This window comes from Rhododendron vialii, chromosome 8a (genome assembly GCF_030253575.1).
Source record: "Rhododendron vialii isolate Sample 1 chromosome 8a, ASM3025357v1".
Lineage (NCBI taxonomy): Eukaryota > Viridiplantae > Streptophyta > Magnoliopsida > Ericales > Ericaceae > Rhododendron > Rhododendron vialii.
This window is the reverse complement of record NC_080564.1, coordinates 29049615-29072796: the sequence shown is the minus strand read 5'-3', so window position 1 is coordinate 29072796 and position 23182 is coordinate 29049615. Positions and strand designations below refer to the sequence as shown.

Below are 23182 nucleotides of genomic sequence, written 5' to 3'. Positions count from 1 at the left end.
AGAATGATTTAAGGTTTGATTCATTTATGTTGTAGTCTTTAAATGGAAGTCATTAAAATATTATTTTTATGATCCGAACTATTTATTTCTTTTGTTGTTGTTGTTGTTTGTTTGTTTTTTTTTTTATATACTATTTTAGTAAAAAATGAAGTTATTCAGTTACCAATAAATACCGGAACCAGGGGCCCCACTCTCCATATACCTTCGCCCCATCTCACCCCACGCATAAATGTTAAAAACAACTGTGTTCTGTGCACTCAATTTAGCCCAAAACACTCTACATTACCAAATATATGTATCTTATTAAATGACACATGTTTAAAAAATCCAATGTGGGCTTATTTTAATCCCTATGGCGGAGACCGGAGGGACACAACACACGGCGGATGTTCGGGGTGGCTGAGATCGGTGGCGGACCACGGTGTTGCATTGGTTGCACATGCCCCCCTGCAATTCATTACATTAGCCAAATGCTAGAGCTATAGCACTTGATGAAGACAAAATTTGTATTTTTATTTCCCATTACTAATTTATGCTTTTACTATCTCATATACTAAACTGATCCCCCTGGTTTCTATATTTTCTGAGATGCTGAGGTTGTGATCTCAATGTACTGCCAGAGGGAGGAAATGATTTGATTAATGGAGTGCCATGCCTTGGAATTTCTCTTTCATATTTTTTTTAACGTATAGATTAGTTAGAATACGTCAACGAGCTTGTAGCCCAATAACACTTCCTCACCTCTTCCATATGGATGAAAAGTGAAGGTTTGATTCTCGCCGGGAGCGGGAGTGCTTGGTGTAGTGGCTGATGCTCTTTGAGCTTGCTCTCACCATATGCCGCTTAGCGATACCCTTTTCTCATCTCCTTAAGAGTGGGCTAGATATCCATCGAGTGAAAAAGAAAAGAAAAGAAAAAAAGGGTAGTTAGAATATGGTTATAGAGATTAGAGAGCCTCGCGTGCAGATGCAAGTATAGTTTTTTGACTTTTTCATGGTCTAATTTGACCAGAGTTTTATACTTGGGTTTTAATAATGCAATAGAATCCTACTATTTGTAGCTAGCTAGAGCTAGACTCAGGTTGGAACTAACCCAAAAGGTAGCTCAAGTGGTAGAAGGGGCTATAGATACATAAGGGCGTAAATAAAATTTAGAAAAGAATTGCTTTATACGAACAAGTCTCTAAACTCGAGTCCGATCAAGAGTACTTTAACTTTTTCGATCAAGCTACAAAGAGTCTCTCGTGAATTTTCTAGTCTCGGCATGAATGATTTGTTTTTAATCAAACCGTTTAAGAAATTCGTAATGGTATGTGTGTAGACTAGCCAGGACATTACCCACTGTTGAACCATAAAAAACACTCGCAGGTGCGAACCCATATCACACATAGTATGGGTATGGTTTTAATTCCAAGGGGTTGGTCGCAGGGGCGGGACACCCGAGCCCCTGCACAACTCCGAATACTATAGCACATTATACTAATTTCCACATTAATTAAGAAAAATATTAAGGAATTGGCTCCTGCAAGTCCCTTGAATGAAAAAATTTCTTAAAATTTCTATATCTGTGAGGTAACAATTTCTAAAATTTCAAGTTATCAATCATTTTGTAGGTTGCATGTATAACATTAAACAATGACTACGCACATACACACAAAAGGTCTTGCTCCCAAAGGAGGTCTCAAGTTCGAATTACACGAAGGTAAATCATTCCAAACCTTGGGCCCACTGGAGTTATGCCCGGCTATCAGGGCTCTGGAATTAGTCTAGGTGCTTGTAAGCTGGCCCGTACATCTCGTTATAAAAGAAAAACGGTCAAGGTACATACCCTATCGTCCATTCCTTAAGATATGCACAAATGGGTTGGGGGGGTGTTCATATGTCTAACATTGGGGTTAGATCAGTAACAAAAAAGAAAGAAAGGAAAACCCAAACAATTAAGGGGGGGATGTTGAGTGAAAAGAATAATAAGGGTAGTGGGAGAGAAAGACACTCTGTAGAGCTCGGATCTCAAACAGTAAGACTCCCTTTCTTTTTAGGGGCTTAGTTAGACCCCAGACTTATAAAAAGTCTCAAGCGCCAGAGGGCTCCCCCCCGTGCTCCTATGCTTTCTTTTTACCCTCAATATCTTAGTTTTTCGGATCCGCTCACGTGCATCTTGATTAATTTTTGGAAGATCAATTCTACAACGTAATAGCAGGAGGCCGTTTTAAAGTTGGGGCAAAGTCTCATATCATACGTACTGGCTCCACAAGAGGTAATAGCACTGAAGATGTTTTGAACTTGAGACCTAAGATAGAATAAACTCCTAATTTGTAGAGCCTAGGAGAATTTTTTTTTTCAAATGACTCGACTCCGGATCATCTCAAGATTATTAAATGGACTCAACCGAACAATTGAGTTCTTAGGGTTCACCCCGAGTCATTTTGAATCAGAATTGTTAAATTATAGAACTCTTTAAGTAAATACACTCTGCAAAAAATCAAGTTGATAATATACTGGGAACAATCTGAAATGAATGGCATTTTTCTTGCAAAATAGATGACTGAGTTTTTTCAAGACAAATTTGATTTAGGCTCCGTTCCGTTAAAGTTATTGTTTTTTAGGTTCTTATTCTCACAATACATCACCTTTAACTCGAAAAATAAGTACTTATTTGCCGTAGTGAAACGGGGCCTTAGACCATCCATTTTCCGAATGCATCAATCGATGTCCAGTTAAGCTAGAAAGTTTTACACATCGGATTTTGAAAATGAACAATGTCAAATCATCAAAATGAAACTCGTAATGTATCCTACAGGTCCAACTATTCGGTCCGACTCCAACCTATTTGAAGAGAGCAGTGCTAGAAACGCAGCTTACCCTACCATATAACCTGGACAGAGGCAACTGGCGACTCCAGAAATTTGTTGCAGGATGTTCAAAAATTACTTTAACTCTACTAGCTGATTGATGAACCAACAATATATGCGCACATCATATATTAGCATGAATAGTGTGGTAAAAAAGCATAAATTCTATTCTAAAAAATATATCTACTAAGCGAGAACTTTATATATATATACATGAATTTTCAAGTGAGGGATCCTTCATTTTAGACTTTCATTTTCCGATCAAATTTTGAAAATCCGAACCGTTCAATGTGTGCAGAACGTAATTTTAAAGGGCCTCTCAAGAAATCAGCAAAAAAAAATGACCGGGAAGGGCATCATCCGAGCAGTTTTTTTTGAACCGTTCAATGAAAACTGCTCGGATGAAGCCCTTCCCGGTCATTTTTTTTGCTGATTTCTCACGGGGACCCTTAAAATCATGTTCTGAACATATTGAGCGGCTCGGATCATCGAAATTCAATCGGGAAAGGGAGGTCTGTATTTTATTAAAATGAGGTGGTCCTTACGGGAGACGGACTCTGTGTGTGTGTGTGTGTGTATATATACGGAAAATGTTTCAAATGAAAACCTCTTAAAATGCGGACTCCCTTTTTCCAATTGAATTTCGATGATCCGAGCCGTTCAATGTGTTCATAACGTAATTTTAAGGGTACCCGCCATAAATCAACCAAAACAATGACCGGAAAGGGCTTGATTTGAGCATTTTTTATTGAACCGTTCAATAAAAAACTGTTCTGATGAAGCCCTTCCCAGCCATTTTTTTTGCTGATTTCTCTCAAATATCCTTAAAATCGCGTGCTGATCACATTGGGTGGCTCGCATTATCGAAACTCGATCGGAAAATGGTAGAAAAATATGTCACAGTACTCTCATTTAGATGCGTCGTTCGGAACTTGTACGACAAGAAGTTGAAATTGTTATAAAAATGTCGAAGGGGAAAAAGAGAAAAGATTCCTGGAACGGTGGAAGAGTCAAATGCCTTGTTTGGATAACATTTTGAAAAAAGTTATTCAACTCAAAAAATATTCATTACCCCTATTTTCAATCATTACTCTCATTTCTTTCTAATTATTATTCTCATTTTCTCTCTATCTTTCTTCACTCATTATCCTTATCGCCAATCATTACTTTATTTTCTCTCTACACTCATTACCAAAAAATCAAACTCAATTTTTTTTAAAACATAATCCAAACAAGGCATTTAAACTTTGACCTTACTAACCAAACGGAACAAATCGAGTCTTAAATCCCAATCAAATACATTTTAATTTTTTCGTTCCAACACAAACATAGTGTACATGGTTAGAATCTTCAATGCATCCCATTAATGCTCTCCTATTTAATTACTACTACCTTTTACGTTAAACTCTATTAGCCCGATCGAGAACAAAGCATGGCAGTTTTCTCGTCTCCGTCATCCTCCGTCGTCACGGTGGTTCTACTACTACTTTCATCGGTGGTTTCCGTCCCCGCGGTCCTCGATTTCGATAAATGCGTGGCGCTCCAGTTTGCTCCTCCGCCTCCTCCCACCGACGACCCTGAGGCCATACGCTCAGCAAGATTACGAGACATGTTATGTCGAGATATGGAGCGTGTCATCTATTTGCCTTACCGCGGCACTGGGAAACACTCGCCTCAGTATCTGGCAGCGCTCAAGAAGTTGGACATATTCAAGAACAACGACTACGCCTTGGACTACTTCCTCCGCAACCATGAATTGCCACCCCCACCGTCCCCTTCCCCGTCCCGGTAACCTTCATCATCGCGGGGCGAAATTTATCGAAGATTAAAATCTATTCCCATTAATATGTCTTGGACTACAAAAATGGTGCTATTCTTTTAGGAGTTTTTCTTATCTAGAAACCACCACGTACGTCAAGTGGAAATCCGGTTTGATAGCAGAGGATCTGAAATTTTAGTCCAGTTTGTCATGGGTGCCAACAATTTCTGCATGAGATTAAGATATTTATTTTCCACGTGGTACCAATATTCCTAAATTTGGTGGATTTCTATACTGGGGCCAGCTTTGTTCGTTTGGAGGTCTTAAAATCTCTGTACACAGTCTCTCTACAGTGAGGACTTCATGGATGGTTTCAGAATTGTCAAATTATGTGTGTCTATTGCTTCAATTTGAGGAGACATTCGATTGTTGTGTGAAGTTTAATTAGTTGTGACATATTATCAGGGCCAACCTTGAGATTTTTTGGGGTCCTATGGGGCCCTTATTTAATGCTATTAAAATTTAAATACAAATTAAGTAAACGTAAAGTCATGGAAGATTTAAAAGAGAATTTTTGTGGATATTCAAAAGAGAATTTTTGAATCATGTATCACATTTATGTCAACAATCAAACAATTAGGAAAAGTACTTGCAACATTGTTTGAACCCATAACCAAGTGAAACTAAATACAACTACCAAAACCAATAAGTCAAGTAATTCTTTAAAAATGTCATAGAGAAGTATTTTTATTTAACCATTTAGGCCCTACGTTGGAATAAAGAATTTACAGTCGCTTAATTTTTTTTGTAAAAATATGATCGATATTGCCAAAAATGTAAAGTTGCAATATGGAAAAAGGAAATTGGAGGAACAAAAGATTGTGAATAACCAAGTATTGATGCTAATTCCAACCAAAAAGTGAGGGTCTGTGGGACCCGAGCACCCTACCAAGCAAGTGGGGTTTGGCAGCGGTGTCAAGCGCATCTGGACACTTTTGGCAGCATCTCCCACTTCTTGTGCATTCATAGGAGGAACCATCCATGCATCCAATTAAGTTCCGGATATACTAATTAGCTCTAATTGGATCAATTTTACCACTTTTAATTGTGAAAATGCTGGTAGGTTTCTGCTTTCTAGGGAGAGAGGTTTTGTGACTAGGATGCTTTTTTAGTTAATACTAGTACTTAAACTTTTGAAAAAGGGCAGTTTGATCTTTAATCTTTATAAAGTCTCCACAAAGAAATCCACCACCGGATAGGAAAAATTATTTAGCGTATGGCCACACAAAAATGAGTGTTAGAAAAAGTGTGTCGGGACACCTACTTGTATCGATAGATATAAAGAGAGATTATTCGGCTAGGGCACAAGGATAGATTGTTCCACAGTTCGCCCCACTTCAGGCCCCTTTTGAAGTACATACGTTTTGGCTGAGTTCCGGAAAGAGATTTTTGAAAATTTTGGACTTTTTTTGTTGTTCTTATTCAAAAAAATTTCGTATTTGTTTGTTTTGAGACAAATTTTTATGGATTATTGATTAGTTTCAACGAGAAGATTTGGAAAAAATAATTTTTTTTACTTTTACCCTAATATTTTTTGAAATATTTAAGATAAAGCCCAAAAAGCTAAGGTATTTAAAAAAATTAGAATAAAAGTCATAATTTTTTACTTTTTCGATTTCCCTCGTCGAGCCGAATTAAGAATTCACAAAAATTTATCGCATAACAAACAATCACACACAAAAGAAAATTTGAATAAGAACAAAACAAAAAAAGGTTCAAAAATTCCAAAAAAAAACTCTTACCAGAACTCAGCCTTTGTCTTGAGCATCTAAATATGTTCCCTGAGGGTGGAAAATGCGGGCCCTTGGTGCGGAAAAATTTTAGGGAAATTTATGTAGGGTGCCGCTATTCGCAGCCCTTTATTTTCTCCCGTAGCCCACTACATTTCGGTAAATGGTTGTTGAAAATCATAAGTAACATTTCGGTAAATTGCTGTTGAAAACAAGATTATATTTCGGTAACTACATGTCGAAAATATGTTCAACTTTCGGTAAACAACTGCCGAACATGCATTTTCGGTAAACATCTGTTAAAAAAAAAATTATATTTCGGTAATTGGATGCTGAAAATATATCTCAATTTCGGTAACTAACTGTCGAGTATAATTGGAAATTTTTAACGAGCTATGGGAGTAAATAGAGGGCTGCGAATAGCAGCGCCCTTTATGTAAATGGTTCTCTTAGTTTCATTTGAGTCTCATTTTCGTCCTTCAAATATTAATTATAACTCTTTTGACCTTTAAGTTTGGCTTTTGTATCAAATTGATAACTTTTGTCAGCCAAACTGGAAGAAAAAAATTAGAATGATGGCAGTTTGGACGTTGCAGTTCATATCAAGTTGGTCTAATTGATAACGTCTGCCATCAATCTAATTTTTTCAATCGAGTTTGGCTAACAGAAGTTATCAATTGGACCAACTTGGTACGAAAACTAAACTTGAAGGTCAAAAGAGTTGCAATTGATACTTGAAGGACGAAAATAAGACTTGGGTGAAATTAGAAGGACCATTTCTATAAATTTTTCATAAGTACTTATTTTCAAACTTAAAAATAATAAGCTTACGAAAATAATTTTTCAAATTTTTTTACGGGGTTTGATAGATCTCATCGATATCTATCAAACAATATCTATATTGCATATTTTTATTTTATTTTAGTAAGTCTGTTATTTTTAAATTTAAAAATTACAAATAATTACTACTTATTTTTTAAGGGCTCTACTGGAAAACCACATAAAGTAATATTGTTGACGTAATTGCTTACCACAGATGCCATTTTGTCCAAATTCTCGACTTTCAAAAGATATATACACACATATATATTCCTGAACTCGACATTTAGGCAGAGAGAGAGAGAGAGAGAGAGAGAGAGAGAGAGGAGGAGAGAGGATGAGCAGAGCAGGGAAGGTAGTGTGCGTGACAGGGGCGTCGGGTTACATAGCATCATGGATAGTGAAGCTGTTGCTCGACCGTGGTTATACCGTCAAAGGCACCGTTCGCAGCCTCAGTTAGTACCTCTTATTTCACTTCCCATTTCCCATATCTCTTTTTTCTTTTTGTTTCTTTGTGCTTAACTTATCTGACAATCGTTCACTTTTGTGTTTGGATCATTTACATCTGGTTTATCCCCTTTTATTATTATTATTATTATTATTATTATTATATATAACTCGAGTGTCGGGCTAGCTTACGCGGACCTGGACTAATCTTGGGACCTGGACTAATCTTGGGCCAATCCTAACGTCCACTTGTGTGGAGCTATATTAAAGCCAAAGTAAATCTCCGTAAGGACTGGCCTCAAAAGAGTTGATAACACGCATGACGTTTCGAACTTGAGATCTCAGGACGGAGCACTTAAGAGTGAGCAAAAAATCCAACAAACCGCGAACCCAGTCCAAACCAATCCAAACTGAAAGATTTTGTTCGGTTTTTTAGTAGTATGGTTTGGTTATGGTTTAAAAAAATTAAAATCTGCGTTATATGGTTTGGCTTGTGGATTCATGTTCACGATTATTGTTCCTGTCGGATGGGGGCACTCCGGGCCCAACAGTTCCAAACCGATCCGAACCATATATATATATATAGAGGAATTTTCAAGTGAGGGATCCCTTATTTTGTTAAAATGAGGGACTTTCATTTCCCGATCAAATTTTGAAAATCCGAACCATTCAATGTGTGCAGAACGTAATTTTAAGGGTTCCAACGAGAAATCAGCAAAAAAAATGATCGGAAAGGGCGTCATCCGGGCAGTTTTTTTTGAACCGTTCAATGAAAACTGCTCGGATGAAGCCCTTGCCGGTCATTTTTTTTACTGATTTCTCACGGGGACTCTTAAAATCACGTTCTGATCACTTTGAGCGGCTCGGATCATCAAAATTCAATCGGGACGGGGAGTCCCGCATTTTAATAAAATGAGGGATCCCTCACCGGAACCTAACTCTCTCTCTCTCTCTCTCTCTCTCTCTATATATATATATATATATATATATATATATATATATAGTTTAATTATGATTCACCAAATAAATATGAGAGTCTTAGTCAACTATTTTTCTAATTTATTGATCCTATTAAATCCACTGCAATATTTAGTTTTTTTCTTCCTTGCCAAGATAATTTAGACTAAACTTCTATATATTACAATTCACAACCCTTTTCTAATTGCCTATGATTATTAATTTATTATAAACAAAAAGCATATGGGATCACCAGATCAGTCAACTTTTACGGCCCAATTCCTAAGTTTCTATACATGAAAACAATTCCAATTCCAATTCCAATTCATATTCCTCTAATTCCTTCACTATCAAGACTAATTACCCTAATACTTTTTGAAGATATAGCTTAATTCAAAGTAAACCGTGGTTTAAAACCGAAACCAATCCGCATTTTAATGGTTTGGATTGGTTTGGTTCTATACCTTTTGTGGGTTGGTTTGGTTCTCCAATTTCATAATCCGTCGGTATTGGTTTGGTTTTTGGTTTACTATAAAACCAAACCAATTCGGACCATGATCACCCCTACGGAGCAGGTTGAGTCCAATTTGTGTTTTCTACTGTGTGTGTGTATGTTCGACGTCCATTTCACTAACTTACTCCCGTCCTCGTGATATTTGTGAGACCAACTCACAGCTATCTCATTTTGACTGCACACTTAGTGCCACTACACAGGATGTTCTGCACATTTAACAAACATGTCCCTTCTTTTTGTTGTTATCCTATTGATACATGCTATAGGTGATCCCAAGAAGATGGACCACTTGCTTTCACTTCATGGAGCCAAGGAAAGGCTACAACTGTTCGAAGCTAACTTAATGGAAGAAGGATCATTTGATTCAGTGGTCGATGGTTGTGAAGGTGTCTTCCACACAGCATCGCCTGTTTTGCCAAAATCCAGCAATCCGCAGGTTCATTATGACACTTCAAGTGGCTTTTGTTTCCATTATGAATGTGCTGGATTGTTTCTCCATGTCATTTTAGTGATTCAAATGACTCTTACACGGTCTTGGGTAGAACTCAACCCCAGAAGCTAGCTATTGAAGAGTGCCCTCACGCTTATATACTTTATATTACTTTGGTACTCAGGCCGTTAGGCGATATGGCACTTTGCTTCGCAATAACATAGTAGGAAATAGGAATCATGGTATGCATTTAGTTAATTAACTTTTGGTATGAGATCCGGCCACTTTTAGAATTCAGAAATCAAGCAACATGGTGGAGGTTGTAGAAAAGGAGGCACAAAAGTTGTCCAGATTTCGCCACCATCCCTTGCCCACAACCCCACCTCCACCAAACAAAAAAATGAAAAAAAAGAAAGAAAGGAGAACGGAAGAAGAAACAGGAACACATTACTATGAGTCACTGATATCATGTTTCATATTTGATATAAGGATGGGGGTTAGTCAGTTTAGCTTGGAGAGTTAAATAGGTTTGTTATATGCTGAAGTGGCATGGAAGTGGGCAGCGCTCTCCGCGATCGGGAAAGTGGCCAGATGTGCTTTTAAGTCAAAGTCAGTTATGGAGCTGCTGTCCTGAAGTCAGTGAGCGGAGACTGCGCTCTTTCCTTCTTTGAGTCGACTTTCCAAAATGTATATCATATCAAGGTTAGGGGACTCTATCATGATCTTACGAATCTCAAAATCTCCAAATTGAAAAACGAACGCTTTCTTTTGCTCACCCCTATCTTGTCAGGGGTGTAAGCACTTCACTCTTAGTAGTAAAATGGGCTTTAGTCTTAGGGGTGAGTGCTATATAAACAATTGATTTTTGCTAAAGGAGTTTAATGAAAACAGTTTGTTCCTTCGATTCCCCTCAATCCTAACTTCGTTTCAGTGAAGTTTTCAGTCAGCAACTTTAGTCTGAGACCTTGCTAATAAGGTTGTCAAATCGTGAATTCAATCGAGAATCGAAATGGTCCTTTTTCGAATCGAATAGAATCGTGAATGGCTCTGATTCGGTCATGATTTCTGTAATGCATGGGAACATATGTTTATTGATTAGGGTAACCAAAATATATAGTACAAAGGAAAGTTTTATTCCTAATCAGTAAAAATCTTCTTCTAAATGATGATTGGACAATAATCTGGAGTGCCAAATCCCTCTGAACAAACCAAAGTCAAAAAGAAAAAAAAAATGGTAGCCTTTTTCTTTCCTTCCAAATCAAATAGATTAGCCACTTGGCTGAAAGTGGAAAGGGTTTTTTCCGGAACTCCCCATGAGGTTTCATCCACGGAGAACACAACTTTTCGCGAACCAGAGCACCAAGGTAGGTAACCTGCTTGCCTACTTCTATTGCAACTTCCAAGAGACAAGGATTCGTGAATCCTACTTATAGTCTTTTTTGTAAACAAGTCTAGAACCACAAACACATTTACACAAATACTCACAACACGTGGGTTCCACACAATACTACACACCCTAGTATGTGTGGGGCCCACATATGTTGTGAGTGTTTGTGGTTTTGTTTTGTAAAAAAGAGTAAAAAGTACAAAAACAAACCCTTAAGAAGGTCTATAGGGTGGTTGTATTCCCTTTATCTTTGCCATTTTCGATCCACTATCGTAATAAATCTCCCTTGCTTAGTACCTATAATACTACATGAAGAGAAACATAGACAAAAGATGGCATATAACAATACTAAAGACCTTAAGAAAATAGTTTGAACCCTTTTCCAACAACAAAATTGCAACAAATGAGTAAAAAGTGTTATGGAAATTTTAAGTGAATCTATTGATTCACCGATTCAATTATGATTCGCAGCTCTTTCCAAATCAGGCAGCCTATTTATATCGATTACCCACCGAATTGTACGATACAAATCGTGAATCGTAGGATGTCTTGGTATCTCAGGACGTTTTGCAGATATCTTTACTAGGACTGCAGTCTCATCAATGCATTGGATTTCCCTCATTCTTTTTGGTTGCTTCTCTCATCTTCTTAACACACACACACACACACCCACACCCACACCCACCCACGTACCTAATAATAAGAGAGAAAGGAAAAAGTTATATGAGATGGTTGATATGTACTATGTAATGATTTCCAGTTATGATCTAAAATGCGTCTGTGAAGTGTTTGGATGTAGCACCAGGATAATGAAATTTTCCTTTTCCTTTGTGGTAACAATGCTGGCAGTCATTAGTGTTTAAAGTAACTCAACACTCTTTATGCCATGTAACAAACATAAGTGGCCATGCTTAACCATGGAGGATTTACTTCGAGATTTTTTGTGGGGATACAGAAGGACTTTCTGAACTCCTCAAAACCACAACCAAGTGAGCAAGCTCTGGCCACCTCTCATCTAAGCTGGCGAGCTCTGGCTTTGTTGCTTCAAAGGGAGCGAGCTCAACTCCATGTGATTCGTTGTCGAACAACTTCCTTACCTCCAAGCACTCAAACTGAATAAGCTCGCCTCCAGGTGCCATACGTTTGAGCTCCTCATCGCAGAGCTCCACGAGGTTATTACAAGTGACTCCAATATATATTATAGGTTGGGAGGGCCTGTGTACCTTGCAAGAATTTTCAAAAATAGTTTATTCGAATCATAAGCAATTTTTCAGTAATATCAATCGAATACCAGAGGCCATGGTTGTGGAGAAAGAATTAAGCGATATGAATTATGGGAGGAGGCCTTCTGCTCTCGTCTTTTTCTTTCACGTTGCTCAGTCTACTGGGAAGACTGCAAAATCTAAGAGCGATAGTAGGGACCAATCCCTTGTATATATAACCTTTACTCAAAACCTAATCCATAAAGAATTCAGTTGTGATCCCAATACAATTAGGATATGAAATTAAAAAAATTCACACCAATAATAAACCCCATAACACATGTTGTCCATATAAACTCTAACCTTTATTTTTCTCTGCTGATCCATTTCTTCTTGTTTACCGTTGTTTTTGTTTTCTATTAATTTTAGCTTTAAAAGAGAAAGAACCTTCCTGTTTATCCAATATACTGCTTATAAACTTTTTCCAAAGCTGTATTGCATTTTTGCAATTATCTAAGGTTTCCTAGCTTGTTGACTGGAACAGATCATTATAATTATGAGATTGGTATCTGATGTCAGTTGTTCTATGTAAAGTATTAATGCTATATGCGACATACTTGTCACTTCTGTATAATTTTATTCTCTGTTTATCAGCTTTTACTTGTAAGGTTTTGCTTATCCATATTCCATCCTTCAGGATGAACTAATCAAACCTGCGGTGAAGGGAACGCAGAACGTTCTTGGCTCATGCGCGAAAGTTTCATCCATTAAAAGGGTGGTTTTAACATCTTCCATGGCATCAGTTTCATTCAACAGCAGACCAAGAAACCCTGATGTGGTAATTGACGAGACGTGGTTTTCAGATCCAGCTTATTGTGAGGAGTCAAAGGTGCATAAATGTTCTGATATTTTATACTTTCCATTATAGCAATATCTTGTCCGTTTATTTTCTTCTCTCTTTATTTTTGCTGGTCTAGAAAGACAAAATCTCACTGAAGCATCTTTGAATTTTCCTATCATGGCATACAATATTCAATATTGTTTTGATTGGCGAAAACATAGAAATCAAGTGATACATGAATTGTCAGTAGTTCTTCACCACTACCATAGCTGGGTGAATATCTCAATGGTAGAGCATAGCCTTGCCAAAGCTGAGGTTGAGGGTTTGAGTCCCACAGAATCCTATTTTTTTAAAACAAGTTGGCGGGGCAGGCGTTATTGGTGGAGAGGAAGCAATTATAAATTGGGGTTTATCAAGACCAATGCTACGAGCTTCCCATTGTAATTGCCATTGTAGCACGCGTGTGGCCCAGCCCATAAGGGCCATGCGGACTTGACGTCATACGAATTGATTATAATCAAATTGCTTTGGGTTGTTTACCATTGTCAGTAATTGACGACTACACAATTCGAACAATTTTGAATTTGCCTCATCATAAAAGGCAATGTAAGAATTTTGAAGAATCTTTTTTATCAAACTGTATCTATCAAACATCCTCTAGTAAGGCAAGGTACAACAGGGAGGACATGAAGTCTTCCAACAAAAAGAGAAGTTGTGAAGCTCTCTGCTCTGACATTCTGGCTCGTAAATCAAAAGAACCAAAAAGATAAATAAATGACACCCCTTCGTATGGAGCAGATGCCGATATCCAAAAAAGAATCTAGGAACCAAAATTCTCTCCTCTATATGACCACCACAGTATCTGTACCATAAAGCCGCCAGCGGTTAGGTTGTCCATGACTATCGATCACATCTTTGTATTGTGATGCCAAGGTTTATGCGAAGTACTTGAGAAATTTTGATTTACAAGTATTTACAGTACTATAAACCTTATATTTTTGCAAATATGAGTAAAATTCAAGTATTTACTTGGCATTTTGGTTTCATAGATTGTATTGTAGATACTCTATTGTTACCTGAAATCCATCTCTTGAATCTTGATGATTTATCATCTTATATGCTCGTATTAATGCAAAAAGTGGCATCTTCGACAAACTGAATTTATGCTCAGATTTTCTGTATTGATTTTGGCTTGGACCAACTCCAACTGATTTATCAACAGTACTGTTGAATGTTCATCTTTAATAAAGTTGAATGTTTAGCTTTCAATTGAATTTATTTTAAAAAAAAAAGCTTTCAATTGAATTTATACTCTTCGTTCTCTGCTAATCAAAGATTATTGCATCAGCTATTTTATCACCTTTCAAAAACCTTGGCTGAGGATGCTGCATGGAAATTCGCAAGAGAGAATGGAATAGACCTGGTGACAATAAATCCAGGTTTTGTGTTTGGTCCTCTCTTGCAGCCAACTCTCAATTTCACTTCCGAAGCAGCTCTAAACCTCATAAAAAATGGTACTCTTCTGCAACTTATGTGCATGATGTGTATGATTTCTTCCTACATAGATTTATTGATACTCTGGTGAATTTTTCTAGTTTGGTTTATATGGCAACCCTTTAGGAAAAGAACTACAATTTTGCAAAAGGAAGTCAAGAAGGTGATTATGTTTGGTTTTGTACTCCTTTTTTTTTTTCATCGTAGTTTTTTAAGGCCGCGCATGAGAGAGAGAGAGAGAGAGCAGCCAACAAATCTATAGTAGATAGGATGTCCATGCATTGTAGAATATTCTGAGGGAAAGGTTATGCAAGTACAGAATTAAATTTCTTACCCTATTGTTTTGAGGAACGTCATCACTGTGTGGAACTGATGCAGATCGAAACCTGCAACATTAGGATAATCCGGGATTCCACTTGACCGTGGGTAGTGGATGCCACATGACGCTACTAATCGGGATGCCACTCAACACGACGAAGCCACACGCTTGATTATAGCAGGAATCACTCACTCCAATCAAGACACACTCGCACAAAATTTAGAATAATATCAAACTCTCCCTTCTTTCATTTCTCATAGATACATATAGCCAAGTACAAGACTCCAGAACATGAGACTTACGTTAATGCTAAACTACTTCCCAGGAATACAAAACTTACTAGATAGTCGACACACATCTTCCAACCTATTATTACTTGGCTTTTGCATTTTTATGCTCCTGCATCAGAAACTTGCTATAGGACAAGCTTACAAAGGATTCTATGATTCTAATTGGTCAAGATAAACTGAGATCAAGACTTGCAATTCGTGTTGCCCAGCCGTTCCTATAGATAGGTTGCTTTCCCGAGGTATTTTGTATTCTTTCATAAAAAGGTGATGCAGTCTGTAGATATTTTATGGCTATAACCAATAGAGGACCCCAGAAGCATTAGGATTAAAGGGCAAATACTTGTAAGCCTTTTTTAGTACTTTTAGCAAGAAGCTCAAATCCGTGAGTCACAAGGGTTCAACGACAGGTTTCATTTTATCGGAGATTGAGATGTTGGAAGGTTTCTAATGATTAAGTGGATGTAGGAGTTTTTGTGAAGCCAGACAGTTTTCAGGGTCAAAACATCTGGTCAACTTGATATTTATGTTTACCACATGTTACTTCCTTTGCTTTGCTCTTTCATTTTATTTATTGTTTATTACTTCTCTTTATGTTTATCTATTTCGTTTCCTCCCTCTTTTTCTTTTGTACGATTGGATTTTGTTGATCATTGTTTCTTGGACCAAGTTTTGATCTAGATTATGGATTTCGCCGCGATTTTCATTAGATTGGTCCCTTAGGAATTAATGTACTGGTTAACGAGGGTGGGGCCTTGATATTTAGTGAGTCACTTCATCAGTGATGCCCAAGGATATGTTAGGAGGTGATAGCCAATGATTACATTGCCAAATTGAAATTTACGTTTACTTACTGGAAAAATTATGCTGCTTTGGGCAACATTCTTATCATATGCAATGCTTATAAAGCAAGCAATTTACTTGATGCAGGACCTGATGGTGCAGTCTATCGATATGTCGATGTTAGAGATGTCGCTTTAGCACATATTCTAGCATATGAGGTTTCTTCAGCTAGTGGCAGATACTGTTTAGTTGGGACAGTAATGAATTCTTCTGAGGCTGTGAATATTTTGCGCAAACTTTACCCTGCTCTCAAGCTTCCTGAAAGGCAAGTTGCTACCATTTGCATCAATATCTATGTCGTTAACAGAAGAAAGTGAAGTCAAATAGTTACCTAACATTGATTCTTCCATATTGTTTGCTTCTCTGTTTTAGTCATATTTCTTTTTCCTCTTGTTGACTCATGGTGAGTCGGTGACATTTTTATAAAACCAAGTATCCCTAATCTTTGTTTTTTCCTCAAGATCTTAGCTTGGGTAGGATTAAAAGTCCAGATAGTTCACTTTGTTGGGTAGGATTACATGTCGATGAGCATGTAATCTCTTTGCTAAATGGCTCGAAAGGATTACTTCTAGAAATAGAGAGGCTCAAAGAGCTTCAGACAAAGCATCCAACGATTTTAGGAAAGTTCAGCAATATTCTTGACCGCATGGTCTGCACCACATAGACCGTAGCACTGAATTTATGAGATGTACAAAATTGTTTGCAGTGCAATTATAGTTATGTGAAGTTATCATTCTCCCACTGAACAAATAGAAAGGACAGGTGAATAAGAGGAACCTCCGTAAACTACCTAGGAGAAAATCTCGTGATGGTATTATGTGACTGTCGAATATTATGAAAATTGGTGGTAGTTTGATCCCAGAGCTGTTGCCAATATAGCTATAAATTCCACCTTCTACTGTTTGAAGGTACTCTTTTACGTAACTACATTACTCATTGATGCAGATTGAGGTTAAATCCCGATGTTGAGCTTCTTCCCTTGCTAGAAAGGGACTCTTATTGAATCTCTTTTCGCTTGCGATCTAAGATTTCGAGACTCTGTTTTCTGATGCACTATCTCAAACAGACTTGTGTGGGCTTTTTATGATGACAGGCCTGAAGATGGAAATCCTGCTGAGGCACTTTACCAGGTTTCCAAGAAAAAGGCAGAAAGTTTGGGTATCCATTTTACTCCTCTTGAGGTGACCCTCAGGGACACTGTTGAAAGCCTTAAAGAGAAGAACTTCCTCCAATTCTGAATCAGAATATATGTTTCCACTGAGTGTTGCCCTCATTATCTGTGTACCTGTAATTGCTGAGTGCTTTTCCCTTTCTGAAACCCAATGGATTGTTGTTTAGGTTTTGAACCAAACCCATGCATTTGTATCGGTTTGGTATTTTAGTTACGTGAACAAAATCATTAAATGTTGAAGTGGTTCCGTTCAGAAGTGATCTATTTGTGCCTCAACTGGGTAAAAAGAAGATATAAGATTGAATGTTTCAGCACTAAATAATCATCGAGTGTGTAAGGGAGCTTGCATAATGTAAGCATGTTTCGTTTTCTGGGAGGGCTCTTATGGTAGTTAGTAGCGTGGGATTAGAGGGCAGGTTGGGTGTCAGACAGGTTGGGTGTTGATTATGATGCATTTTGTTCGTTATGATGTCTTGTATTTTCTATCCTTTTAACCTTTGGTTAATAAATTTTCTTTGTCGTTCAAAAAAAATAAATGTAACCATGTAATCTTACGATAAACAAACTGACGCAACGGAATTCACGAGACACTAATTAGCGTACTAGTCCAAACGAGATAAATAACTTGTCGCATTGAGCAAATCTTGTGTACAAGAATGAAAGAAAGAGAATTTCTGCTATATTATTGATAAAAGCTTTAAAAGTTGAATAATTGAATAGCTTACAGCCCTTTTTATAAGTCCCTAATCTTAGAAATCTTATTGTAAAAGAAATTTTAAATCATGCCAAAACAAGCAGCATTAAAGAAAAGATATTTTTTAATTAATTAAAATAAAATCTTAATTCTTGTAAACCAAGAATTCTAATCAAGGTAGAAATCAAAATCAAACTGAATACAGAAAGTTAATAATTCTAACCTAAACGAAAGTATTCTTAATCAAAATCTTGTTCTAAAACAATAAAAATAAAATATAAAAACTGTTCATTTTTGTCCTGCATCACAAACAATGTAAAGGAATCGGCCGGTTAGATGTTTGGTGGACAAATCTTTCAAAACCAACCAGACGAAACTATTACTGAAATTGAATGGCGGGTTTTCTTACATTGGTGACCATCGTCGGATACTTATAATGCGTGAGAGGCACTCTTTGGCCTAAACTTTTTGCCGACTCGTTGGTGTGGTCTTTTTAGTAGATTTTAGGAGTTTTTCATAGTCTCATATATGATTTGTTTTTCAACTTTGGTTTATATTTTTATACTCTTCCGATTTTTTCTCATCTAGACGAAAGATGTGACGTAAACTTCTCTCGGAGGCTCTACATTAGCTTTGCCCCTAACAATTTTATATCGGCCCATCTCTTTTACTTTCCTAACTAATGCTAATCCAAATACTCCTCCTGCATTTTGATTCCTAAACTCTACATGTTGCAGAATCCTAACAAAAACTAGCCATCTGCCATGAATCTGGCTACTGCTCTCCTATTTAATCTCTTTTCACGTTACGCTTCTCCCCAACAAAAGAAACCATGACAGTTCTCTCGTCCCAGAAATCTTCACTCACCGTCGTGACAATATTGCTGCTGCTTCTACTTTTATTGGCGGTTTCTGTCCCTACAGTCGCTGTCAAGTACGAGGAAGCGCTGACGTTGGAGGACTGCTTGGCGCTTCGCCATGCTCCTGCGGCGCCTCCCACCGACAACGACACATCGGCCATTATGGCAGATATCATATGTCGTGATTTGATACATATCGAAAGCAGATACGGTAAAAGGAGTTGGAGGTATAAAAGAAACAAAGGTTAGGCCTTCAAACTACTAGTATCTCCACCACGGGCACTTGCTGTCGTTATCGATCTCCCTCCCCGACGGCCGTCTCGATCATCCTTGATTGCAACCTTTATTGTAAATTCAAGGCAGTATTTTTTCTTTCTTTCTTAGGAGGACCAATCAGCAAGGTTTGAAATAGCAAATTAGTGGTATATATCTATGTGAGGAGTCAATCAGGCAACAATGCTCTTTTATCAATTCCTGTTTTCGTATGCCAGTACTATATCTATTTGTCTGCATATTTAATTTTATTCAATTTCTTAGTTATAATGCAGCAATGATATATTTTAGTATCTTCCGTCCCAACAATGTTCTTCCATCCCAACAATGCTCTTTTTGCGTCAGAAAACGTAAAAGATAGAAAAGAATTGGCACTGAATTTCTGCCACCGCGCCCAGTTTGCCTGTTTAGAAGTCAACTCTTTTCACTCTCACCAAATGTGGCCTTGGCACACGCATACATCAGACCCAGCCGAAGCGTTGTTTCACTTTTTTTTTTTAAATAAACATTATCGCAATTTGCATGCTTGGTACGTTGGGAAGCAGTAATGTTTTGGAAGGACTGCAGGAACAAGTCATTCATCTCAACTACTATCAAGCTTCAAATAATCCAGTACCATAAGTTACACAACCGAGGGAGTGTATCTAACAGCTTCAGGATTTTCATCCAACGGTGACAAATATATATAGAGTCAATGAAGAAAATTCTCTATGCAAAAAATAAATTTTAACTTGGGTGAGATTTTTTTTTATCAGCAAACTCGACGAGATATATTATAAGCAAAAGAAAAATGTTCATATAAATTATAGTAGTATTGTTCTACAAAAGGATACTCTCACATATAGCCCATAGTATTGTACAATATCCCACGAAAAGTTTTCAATAATAAAAGCGATGAATCATACTATCAACTACCCAAATTTAATTGGACTTTCACTAATTTTAGCTCCACACGAGGGATCCAATGCCGAAAATACTCAAGAGAATTTAATTTATATGTAAATAATAAATTTTCTTCAGTGCATTTGTGGTTGAGCCGCCTCTGAGTGTTTGAAAGTTACAACAAACAATTAATAACCTCATAGTCTCATACTTACGTACTATAATTTGATTCAGACCGGCCCCTTGGACTATGACTATCTATCCAGTTCGCTGATTATCAACTTCTGATTGAAGCCAACCCCAAGGGGTTAGGATAAAGTGGGGCATTACGAAGCAAATAAGGCTAAAGTGGGGCATTACAAAGCAAATAATTGTTCTCGATGTGGTCGTACATTCGAATCTAATAAAGACAAAACACTCTAAATTTTGAGGTCACTGAAGGATTTCTCAGTCGTTAACTTTAGATTTCCGGAATTAGTTGAGTTGTGCGTGAGCTAACTCGAACATTCAGTTAGGAAGAAAACGTACTGATTTACGCACTTAAATCCAAAGGTCTATCTCTCAGCTGGATAGACCATATATGCACGCATGAAAAAAGTTTGTATGGAAGACCAACCACCATAGGCACATGAATATGTCCCAATTTTCATAGCGTCGGGCCCATTTCCTTCAACTTGCGAAATATGAACAATAAGAATAATATTCTTTGTGGTGATTAAAAAAAAAAGAATATTATTCCTTGCATTAATTGGAAGTCCCTCCCCCCCTTTTTTCTTTTTTCTTTTTACTTTTTTGATAACGCAGAATGTTCCTGAGTCAGCTTGCGCGCACCACGGAACTAAATCTTCAACGCTTCACTTTTTGATTGACTACAGCCTACAAATTACTTGTAGCGTAGGTTAAAATGTGGAATTTAAAAATGTTGAAGTGCAATACAACTAACACATTAATATGAACTTACCTTATTAAAGTACGACAATGACTTTAATATTTACTCCCTTTTTAACCAAAAATACAAGGGAATGACTTCGGTACATCCCCTCAAAAAAGAAACACCATAATTTTTGGCATAATCAAACCATTACAAGCATAACCAAAATCAATTATATGTATAACCAAGGCATGCCAAAAGTTACGGTGTCTCCAAAAGGAGGGGAGACACCGAAGTCGTCCGTTTCAGAATCGACGGTTTTATAACTTGTAGGAGAGAAACTTATTGAGGGCTCCGCACAATCTCATCCGTCCGTTTCGCAATCGACGGTCGAGATATATTTTTAAACTATTACCTGTAATAAATATTTTTTATCGTTAATAGTTTATCTTCAATCTGAATCGTTCAAATCACTTTTGGACGGCCGACCGAGATAGGCCTCCGTAAACTTTATTTACGGGGAGGTCGATGCATTAATGAATAAAGTTGCAAATTAGGTCCTCCATTGCATTGATTTCCCTAAGTTGTACTTACCTAGCCCTTTTTTATAGGACAGATGGAACTACTCCATTAAGTACCAGCCACCAGGTAGAAATATGTACTACATGAGTTCCACTAAGGTCTAGGTGTGAGTTTTTTCACCCCCAATATGGGTACACCAAAACTCAGGGGTGGACCCACTTGGGACACGTGTGGTCACGTGTCCCCATACCCTTTTAAAAAAAAATACGATTTTGTGTGTGTGTGTGTGTGTGCGTGTGCGCGTATATATATATATATATATGTCAATCACACGCATGGGTTAATTGATTGGTGCAGTGGTAAAGTACTAGTTTTGGGAACATGAGCTTGTGAGTTCGAGTCCCCCATTCCCATTAGTTTTTTTTTTCTTTTTTCAAAATCTTGGCAGTACGTTTTTGTGTTTGAGTCCCCCCTTCCCATTAGGTTTTTTTTTTTTTTTTTCAAAATCTTGGCAGTACGCTCCAACTTTCCTAACCAAGGTTTCCCTCACGTCTCCGATTATTTGTATAGAGCAAAATATAAATTCGTACATTGCATTTGTATACTTTTGATCCATAATCGTGTAATTTTGATCCATAAATTCGTACAGTACATTGCATTTGTATACTTTTGATCCATAATTATTTGTATAGTCCAAAAACACACTGAATCAAAACCCAGCTTTGGTATTTTTGCAATTTTCATGTGTGCCGATCATGTATCAAATAAAGTCCGATGAACACAATTTTTGGCATGATTATGGTTCTCACCGAACACTACAAAATGAACAAAATCGATTATTCAAATGTGATAAAAAAAATGACCGAAAAATGAGAAACGAACCGGAGGGGATACCATGGGGCTTGATATCCCCGGTATACCTAAAAGTTTATCACAAGGTGATGGAGAGGAGGGAATTTATGGGGGAAGGATTGGGGGAGGAATTTTTGGGATTGGACTGTTAACTGTTAAGATTTCATCCTAAAATTCAGTTCTATAATATGTATATGGTATTGTAAATGTAAAGAGTAAGGGTAATTTTAGTACAAAAAATGAGTTGAGGATGGAAACATAATGTAGACACCCCAATTTGACTTCCCGATCGTTTTACTTTGTTCTTCGGTTCCTTGATTCCCCGATGATGAATCAGGTCGAAACAGTCTCGAGAACTTGGAATGGCTTGAGTTTGGCATGTGAGGAACCCATCCTTAGCCCTAAAACCTTTAATCAGAACCTGGACCTTGGTCTGAATGTCGCGCGACAATATAGGACCCTCGCGCGATGGTCCGTTTGCCAGGTGGTGGTCAAAGTCAAGGCTTTGACCATTGACCATCGCGGGGTTGGCTGGACCCTCGCGCGATGGTCTCACTTCATCGCGCGATGGTCAACACCTGTCATTTTCACCCAGATTGCGTGGTAGTCAGGGGGCTACAGGCCTATGTGACCCCGTTTTCTCGGCTGAACAGCGTTCTGGGGGGGCTCCCCTTGCACCACCTCACCCCCCATTCTCCCATCACCTTTGCCACCCACTCCTCCACCAAGCATTTGTAACCAGCATTGTTGGCTGGTTACAAGGCCTTGGTTAGCCATCCACTAACCCTTTCTTTCTATAAATATCCCCCCCATGCATCCTTGCAAAGGGTTACAAATCTCTCTCTAAGAAAGAAGAAGGCAAACTCAAGCACAAGCATCTCACACCATTCACTCCCACATAATCACCCTCCAAATCTCACCATCTCATCATTCAAGCCATCTCCAAGGCACTCAAGCAAAGGTATAATATCTTTCTGCTCACTGTTCGAACCCCTGAGGGGGGCTGGCAGGGTCAAGGCTGGTAATCGATACCAGTTCTGGCCCTAAAGCCGGCAGAGTTTCAAGAGCTGTTAGCTGGGAAACCCTCGCGCGATGGTCCCGTATCCTCGCGCGACAAT

The 23182-nt window shown here is 37.8% G+C and overlaps 1 protein-coding gene across 2 annotated transcripts in view; it reads left to right on the top strand.

Moving 5' to 3' along the window:
* The window catches only part of LOC131335929 (cinnamoyl-CoA reductase CAD2-like), an 86584-nt gene that overhangs the window by 20550 nt on the left and 42852 nt on the right, over positions 1–23182 (top strand). Inside the window, exons 2-7 of one of the 2 annotated variants that reach the window (XM_058371493.1) lie at positions 7530–7674; positions 9404–9573; positions 12854–13045; positions 14346–14511; positions 16028–16205; positions 17034–17364. In XM_058371493.1, coding sequence (XP_058227476.1) covers positions 7557–7674; positions 9404–9573; positions 12854–13045; positions 14346–14511; positions 16028–16205; positions 17034–17178 — 969 coding nt within the window. In that variant the 5' untranslated portion in view covers positions 7530–7556 and the 3' untranslated portion in view covers positions 17179–17364. Of the gene's footprint in view, positions 1–7529; positions 7675–9403; positions 9574–12853; positions 13046–14345; positions 14512–16027; positions 16206–17033; positions 17365–23182 lie in introns of those variants that run through there. The other variant, XM_058371495.1, reaches the window with a different exon arrangement.